The sequence below is a fragment of the Triticum aestivum genome, chromosome 3B, assembly GCF_018294505.1.
Source record: "Triticum aestivum cultivar Chinese Spring chromosome 3B, IWGSC CS RefSeq v2.1, whole genome shotgun sequence".
NCBI lineage: Eukaryota > Viridiplantae > Streptophyta > Magnoliopsida > Poales > Poaceae > Triticum > Triticum aestivum.
Genome location: NC_057801.1, coordinates 36,077,893 through 36,086,513, shown reverse-complemented (window position 1 = coordinate 36,086,513; position 8,621 = coordinate 36,077,893). Strand labels below are relative to the sequence as shown.

The following is an 8,621-nucleotide window of genomic DNA, read 5'->3' as shown; positions in this document are numbered from 1 at the left end:
CACTGATATGCACATCAATTCCAACAAAGGCGCCTTTGTGCCCATAAATATGAGCTAGGAGACACTGCTGAAGTTGTTGCTATTTTGGGATGCCCAATCTCGGGTTTTCCTTGCACTTACTTGGGATTGTCTTCCGGTATGTTCAAGGGGTCCTCGTGCCTCACCTTGTCCTTGTAGAGTTGGAGCTGCTAAGGAGTTGCATAGGCATGACGATGGCGTGATATGGGTGTTCGGATGCACGGCTGGCTGTGTGTTTGGCATAGGGTGGCATGGGTTCCGAGATTAGTTTCGGCAAGGGTTTTATTGATGGTCATCAATGGTGCAATCTGAGTTGTTGGATCACGGAGGAGTGATGATCAGTTCTGGGCAGGGGGCTGCTGTGACAGTTTTTGCCTAGTTCTCCGAATATCAACCTCGCAACCCTCTTTCTTTTGTAACGAAACAAGTAGTATTTGAGATGCTACTGGGCCAACTTCAAGGAAAAAAAAAAGAACTCGGATCACCTGCGCCTACTGACAGTTAAAGAACTACTTCTAGAACATTTGATAGACAACTGCGTACAAGAACATTGTATTTACATTGTATTTCAAGGTAAATGACAGTTCGTCTCATCACATGATTGTCCTTATCAAAGTAGTGGGTCAACTAATCTAATTCCCTTAGTAACTATAGTTTATATGGGCTTTCCGACTACAGGCCCAGAAAATAAGTGTAAGAGCTTATACAATTACAATATTTTGTCGATAGGCTTCAACCCCGTTGGTAAATTGTCATAGTTGCCAGGACCAAAGTCAAACTCGAGGACACGCTCCTTTCCATCGACGTCCATCCCATGTTGTTTCAACACCTTACAATCTTGATCAAGTGTTTGGCATCTGCATTAAGAAAGGAAATAGTCTTATCAGTACAACATTAATCAGAATATTCGTAAACAAAACATATTGGTTTAGTTCATGATACTACTAGCGATAGAATCATATATATGTGACAGACTGCAACCTGGGCTCTCTGAAATCCTCAACACCAATTCCCAATCCATACGATCTCGTACCTTTCAAATGATCATTTTCAACTGCAAATAGGAAGTATTGTTAAGAAAGCAGATGAAAGCTTGAATGAACACCAACATGTCTACTACAAATAATTAGCTACTGATAATTCATCGTGATATGTTCATGTATTTGGCCAAATACCTCTCCTGGCCCAGCGCCGCCGCCGCAAGGCCTCCACTCCCCCCCCCCCCCCCCCACACACACACACACATCCCGCATTGCCGCCGCTGGAGGGCCCGCCAGCTAAGCCCGCGCCTTCCACGGGGAAGGTGGCGGCGGAGCGTTTCCTCTGTCATCTGGTGGATCTGGGCGCGCTTCTTGGAGTTTCGCCTCTGTGCACGTCTGCTACCTGTGGTGTGCTTTGTGGCGATGCTGACCATGGTGGGCGGCAGCGAGGCGGATGGGCTGTGTGGTGGTCCCTATGTGGTGACAGCGCGGTTATTGTGCAGGGGTGTGCAGGCTGGCTTTGGTCGGCTGCGTGAGGGTGTTCGTCATGTCTGCTGCGAGTGCAAGCTTTGCCCGTTCGGCGGTGATGACGCCTACGGGTGTCGTTCCCCTTCTTGAAGGCACTGACGTGGTGTTCTTCGACCCACTTCATCCTCGGATCTCGTTCTTCGGACGAAAGCCTAGACCCATCTAGGTCGGGCAACGATGTCGTGCCAGCGCCGTTTCCCCCTTTGGGGCGTTGCTTTGAAGACCAGTGATCCTACCCCGCGCTTCCCTTGGGTTGGACATGCATGGCATCACGGTTGGCAAGTGCCCAACTGATGATGTGAGTGGTTGGTGTTGCGACTTGTGTGGCGACAACGATGATGGCGTGCAGAGCTGGGTCGCGGTTTGTCCTTCTAATGTCAACGGTCCTGTTCGCCAATGAGTGTGCCTACGCTTGTTTCTCATAGCGACAGAGAAGTCGGAGCTGCGTGTGGCGGGGCCATGCGGCATCGATGACTCCTTGAGGGTGGTTTGAGCGGATGGTGCTCTCCGGAGGTTGCGCTGGGTTAGGTCGGTGTGAGGCATGCAACTTTCTCCTGTGAAGCACATCAACGAAATCGGAGTTGCTGATCCTCGACTCTTCGGTCAATTATTTGGCTTTGGCTGGTGAGGCCGTCATGTGTTGTTTGTTTCGAAGGGGTCTTGACGGGTCGTCTGCGGCGAACTCGGAGTTGCCTGCTCGGGGAAAGGTGATGACGATGACAATACATGTTGTCTCCATGGTGTCCTCTTCTCGGCGGTGTGTGTGGTCTTGTTGTTGCCAGGTCGGCCGGGTGCCCTTTCTTGAGGTCGTGTTGTAACGGTTTTCGCTCGGGTTTCCATAAATTAACAGGACAACTCTATCTAATGAATCGGGCCTAAGGGACCGCATTTCAAAACATTGTTAATGTATTGTGTCTTCATGGTCTACTTAGAAATCATTAATTTACAATTCTACTTGTTGAACAAAAACTATAAAATGAGTTAAAGGCCAGCATCAAACATCTTGCATCAATTCTCGAGCACTCAGTTCACAATATATAGGAACACTAAGGTACTTAGTATAAGCAAGATATTTAGGGCTGAATGTATTTCGAAAATTCTGCTATGAATATGGGAAACATTGGAATTTTGTTGAATAAATGATAGAGCTGAATTAGATAATATATTATGGCCACATGAACATAGAGAAGCTCGGGAACAATTTTTTATGTAGCAGCCTTTAAAAAAATACCCCTTTGTATCAAAATATAAGATGTTTATTGATACTCCTTTTCTATCAAAAAATGTCTTACATTTTGATACAGAGGGAGTAGGCTATAACAAGGTTGTGCCTGCAAATAAAATTATTTCAAGGAATTGAAGAGTTGCAAACCTGTGACACTACATGTAAAGAAGGGTGGAAACTTATATGCCAATGCTGCAGAAGACTTGGAGGGGCCTAACTTCCCCTGGTAAGAAAATAACAATGACGATTCTTAAATAAAACAAGACATGAATAGACAACTCCAAATTTAGTACAGATTATATAACTGGAGGAAAACGTTTGAAGGAAGGGAAAACATGTAAGTTATAAATCTCCCACAGGTTGAGTTCTCCTAAATATTGCCACCACGTTGACTACTCGACAAAAATATTTTTCAATGAATTCTTAATTTTACAGGAATTTCAAAATAACTTCAAGTGAAATAGTTCAGTTCCTGCAGGATTCAGTAAGAAATATGTAGTACTCCAAAACAAACCATCAAGACAGGAAATGCTTATGAAGCATTGGTTGCCAGGATACAGTGTCATAAAAGAAAATAACTGAGGTGCAGCTGACCTTTACAAGTAAATCAGTATTGAGCTGCCAACTTGCAGCTACCTGAAACGAGGAATTGCCAACATCGTCTGTTGGTTTGTCTTTATCCACCCTAAAGTTCACACAAGATAGAGTTGTAGTAAACTGAATCAGTCGCAACACTGACAAATGTGTCTTCTTTTACCTTGTGGCCAGCTCAAGTCCAAGATCAATGTAGTTTAAAGTTCCAAAAATATCAGGTTCACCCCGATACTTTAGTTCCTGATGTCATATGCAGACTGTTCGTTAGAATGAAATATCTAAATAATGCAATTTCGTCTTTGAACTCATGAAGGACAAAATTCTTTCCGCTAAGTGTCGCTCCTGTAATTCACCGGGTGGTTATGATTTCTCCTAATTTTGTAATTTTAGAAAGTAATCCCAAATTGGATTTTATTCTGCTAGAATTCCAAACGATGTGATATTTCTTTTAATTGCTCATAATAAAATTTTAATGCATGCATTAAACATTATTATATTCGAAGAAATGAAATATAATATACCCCCAAATTAAATATTATAGCCTATCAAAATGTTTTGCTAAAACCTGTCAAGAAAAATGTTTTCCTAAAAGATCAAATAGAGGACAAATAAACCAGTCACCAAGGGCTAGCAGTATGAACTGCTTGAGTAAATTACTAACTAGGATATAGGAGATATCTTTTAAATCTCGATTCTAGTTGCAGGAGGGAACTCTAGGTATCAAGAAATGAAATGCAATTGCACTTACCTTTCCAGAAATATGGTGCTGATAGAATGATGCAACCAGCTGCACACCAAAGGACACGGAAATGCCATTGTGTGAGAATAATTACTTGTAAATTTTATTGCATATGAAATTTGATGAAGGGAAAACTACATGTAAGATATCAAGGTTCCCCTTTAGCATAAGAACTCTGTTTTGCTGTGATTGATCATTGGTTACAAAGAAGTGCATACTATAGAAGTAAATAACTTATGAAATTTATAAACAGAGAATGGTATAGTTCGATAATTTTTCAGAGAATAATCATGTTCACAATTCAGCAGTATTAATTATTTAAAAATTGGAGCATCTTAATTATATGCATCACTGCATCAGATACACATCATGGCTGGCAGTCTGTTTATAATCCTGTCAAACTATGTAAGCCATTGCAAGCTAACAAACGAATACACATCATGACCAGCACTCTGTTTATAATCTTGTGAAAATACCTAAGCCGTTGCAAGCTAACAAACAATAGGAATCTTTCTTGTATATAATAAGGAATAAATATAACAAACCTGTGAACTTCTAATGAGCTCTAGTGCAAAAGTAAATGAAGGGCTGAGTGGGCTAGTTGAGCCCAGACCATAACCGATTGCAAAATTCCAGTTCTTCAAGTCTGTAAAAGGCATAGGATGCTTGCTTCCACCTGTTGGGATTATATATTTTTAGACACAAGAGAAAATCAAAAATGCTTTCGCCAGTGACACACAATAAAATGCTGCGAAGTGTAAATACAGTGAACATCTATATCCTGATCATCTTTATGTAAGAAAAATCACATGACTCCTAAGAGGAAAATGCTTGTAATAATAAATATATGCCATGTCAGCAGAACATTAAATTTGATGCAGTGCAAATTACAATAACCTATAATTGCAACTAGTTAATACTCCCTCCGTCCCATAATGTAAGACCATAGCTTGCAAATGGTCTTACATTATGGGATGGAGGGAGTACATAGCATGGAATTTATAAAAAGAAAAGGTCTCCAAGTGCACAAACTTGTGGATACATGTACTTGACTAGTTGGCCATTTATTTCTTTAAATTCCTTGAGTATAAAATACACAGTAGGTTCTACTAATATCCTAGTTAAAAATCTACTGTAGATAAAAATCAAGTGATATGACATCATGCTGTTTATTGTTTGCACTTAGCTTCCCAATAAATTATGAACAATACACTATTGTTTTTTTTTACAGCAAAAATGAATTTGCAGCTTATAAACCCTTATAACATAATTAATTTTTTTGTCAAAATCACTCTTGTATGGTATGCACCTTATTTATGGTCCTTTCTAAGTCGAGTAAAACATTGTACACATAAAGCCTCAAAAATGTAAAGGAGCATCTTCCATGTGGACACACAGAAGAGTCTCAAATATTCAAATAAAAAAGGATATGCAAGAGCCTCAAAATCTTTGGCCTAGAATATATTGCTCTGACAAATCAGTGAAAGTTTAGTAACACAAACCTAGTGGTTTGTATTGTACGCCTGCACTTAAATTCCCTTTTCTCCCAGCCAACCATGCATCGTAGGGTACCTCACCAGGCGCTACAAACAAAAGTAATATCAGCATACCATGACATAACTGAATGCAAGTATTACTTTATTAGAGAATAACATAAGAAATAGGTTCAAAATTGATACTAATACGTGGAACACAATATTTTGACTCTGTAATTATAATTCAACACTCCAACTGGAACTATAAGTAATAACATACAAGGAAATGGGACGAAGGAGGCCCCAATTGATAGATTCTCTGAACCATATCTTAAACCCATGACGCCATAATCTGCTGAGCATGCTCTGCAAAACAGAAGAATATAATTCGCCATGTTACTAATCATATTTCCAAATCAAGAAAGAGAACATCTCTTGTACTTGGTCATGGAAATGTCTCATCAAGATGTTAGTGGGAAGCTATGTGTACAACTAATCTAAATGGATGATTGACAGCCACAGTCAAGATATACAACCGACCTGTTTGCCATATTCAAAGGGAACGTCCCAAAGGCGCCAATACCATACTTGGGATAGTAAACGCTTGAAGACAGCCGCATTGTACTGGAAAATACAAGTTATAGGCCGAATCAGTACAATTTCTGCACCTTGCATAACAAAATTAGATCAACGGTTCATGACTAACAAGAGATCACTTACGGTTTCAAAGTTGACACAAGTAAGTCCACAAATGTATGGGGGTCGTTCAAATCCCTACAAAAAAAAATATGTCATAACAGGTATGCACTAAAGAATTAGGGAATATAGCAATGGTAAACTATGCAATAAGCACCTCTGCCATCGAAAGTGAGCTTCCCCCCCATTTGTCGACATCTAATGAATTAAGTCAGGAAAAACAACTTCTCTTGCAGGAAAAGAGGCGAGTCCTGAAACAGAGCAGTTACATATATATAGAAAAAACAAAAGGAGCAGTTACATATATATAGAAACTCGTTTTACACCAAGCTTCAACAGCAACCATATATACTACTGAAACACAACCAGATGGTCATGAACCGGACAGAGCCAAATACAAAAAAAAGCGGCAGTCGTATATATTTGCTTGATGGATACAGTGGCATTCAGATGAGCATGAGAATCTCCCAACTGCTTCAACACAATATGCGCGTCCACTCCCCCAGAATGGAAATAGTCATCAAAGAGGCTGCGTCGCGCGAGCTTCCCGAACATGAGCTCATATGCCGGGACCAACATCCTGCATGATTGATTAGGTACTTGAGCGCGCATACACGAATCAAGAGCAACAGATCGCATCTTAACTGCAGAAGGATCACTTTTGGCACACGGTTACCCAAGGAGCATCGTGACACCTATCACATATGCATATATCTACATCTGAAGTTCTGAACTAGCTGGATCGAAATTGGGCACGAGAGCGAATGATCAGTACAGCCCAGAGACTACATAGCTCTTGTTTTCAGTTCGTCAGGATGTCAATTCTTTCAGTTCGTCAGTCAGCAGCTCTTGTTTGTTTTCTTCAGTTAAAACGAAGCCAAGTGTTAAGTGCGATCAGAATTCAGACGGTCCACAGCGAAGCAGGAGATGTGAATGGCTCAGATGGGCCAAGCGCGAGAAGGAAGCTGCGGTTTGGCTGTTAATTTGCTGTCTTCGGAATTTCAATTCTCAGCTAAACGGGTGTTAAACTGTAAATCGCCGGTTAAACTCAACCCCCAATGATGATGCCAAAACTTAGCTTCTATCTAGTTTCTCTCTAGCCCACTGTTTGTATAGCTTAGAGCATCTCTAGCAGACCCCACCAAATCCCAGTTCACGCAATCCCCAATTTCCCGGCGTTTGCGCTACGAAATCGACATATACACCAGATGCATATTTTTGGGGGAAGGGAGACAATGCACATCATCAGTCGGTGAGGTGGTGTTCCTCCTCTCGGAGTCGCAAGAGATTGGAATTAAGAGGGGGAAGTAATTGATAATCAAAAAAGAATTTGCAAGAAAGAGAGGAGTCGACGGCGACCTGGTGCGGGCGGCCAAGGGAGGGAAGTCGAAGACGGGCGGCACTAGCACCTGCGGCTCCGGCTCCGGCTCCGGCGCCGGCTGCGGCTTCTTGAGCCCCATCTCCTGCTGGATGTCTGAATCCTGCCTATCCTCCTCCAAAAGCACCTCGCTGCAGATAAAGATCCAGTCTTTTCGCCAATTATTTTCGACGAACCTTTATGAGTGAGGGTCTGAAGGTGCGGCGGGCACTGTTTCCTTTCTTCTTGCTAAAGAAGAAGAAGAGTACTACTACTAACGATGGGCCGATATATTAGTTAAAGGGCCTCCGGGCTATGGTAAGGCCCAAATGGATACAAAAATATGTCCCTTTTTAGCCCGTTTGGATGATTAGACGGTCAAGCATCCGGCCCTTGTCCGTGGGAGCTCCTATTCGACGCGTTTTGCGTCCAACAGCCGAGCAAACGCACAGACGGCGCTATGCTGGGCTGGCCCATTTGCGGGTGAGGTAGCAAACGGCGCAAACAGAAAATCCCGCAAAAAGGTAAGCGCTAGCTAGGGACCGAACTCGAGCCCCCCGGCTCATAACCGCACGTAGCTAGCCACAAGACATAACGTCAGTTGTTGTCTCGTTCACAACCCGAAATATTCAAGAAATGACGTTTGGGCCAGATTCTGAAACATTTTTTGAAAATTCAAAATACGAACATTTTTGTACAGTAGCGCCCGGAACTATAGCTGCCTTTTTCTAACTCCGAACAATTTTCCAATTTTGCAAAAAAATTCTGAATTTTGAACAAAAATTGAAACAGGAACATTTTTTGAACTTCTGAACAAATTTTGAATAGCAAGATTTTTTTAAATTTCTGAACAAAATTTGAAAAAGGGAACATTTTTCGTAAAAGCACGAACATTTTTAAAAATTGTGAACTAAAATTGAAAACAGGAACAATTTTCGAACTTCTAAACAATTTTTGAATAGCAGGAACTTTTTTTAAATTCCCGAACAATTTTTGAATTTATGAAAAA

General features: G+C 41.5%; 1 protein-coding gene across 1 annotated transcript; it reads right to left on the bottom strand.

Annotated features, from left to right (window-relative positions):
- Nucleotides 1-519: 519 nt before the first annotated feature.
- On the bottom strand, nt 520-7,851 carry LOC123068418 (uncharacterized). The gene is made up of 14 exons (XM_044491007.1): nt 7,615-7,851; nt 6,694-6,835; nt 6,413-6,453; nt 6,280-6,333; nt 6,100-6,183; nt 5,840-5,925; nt 5,587-5,667; nt 4,630-4,760; nt 4,094-4,132; nt 3,509-3,585; nt 3,346-3,436; nt 2,899-2,974; nt 1,000-1,072; nt 520-875 (listed from the first exon to the last, which is right to left on the bottom strand). The coding sequence occupies exons 1-14, from the start codon at nt 7,713-7,715 to the stop codon at nt 728-730; spliced, it is 1,224 nt and encodes a 407-aa protein (XP_044346942.1). The 5' UTR covers nt 7,716-7,851; the 3' UTR covers nt 520-727.
- Between the last annotated feature and the right edge of the window lie 770 nt (nt 7,852-8,621).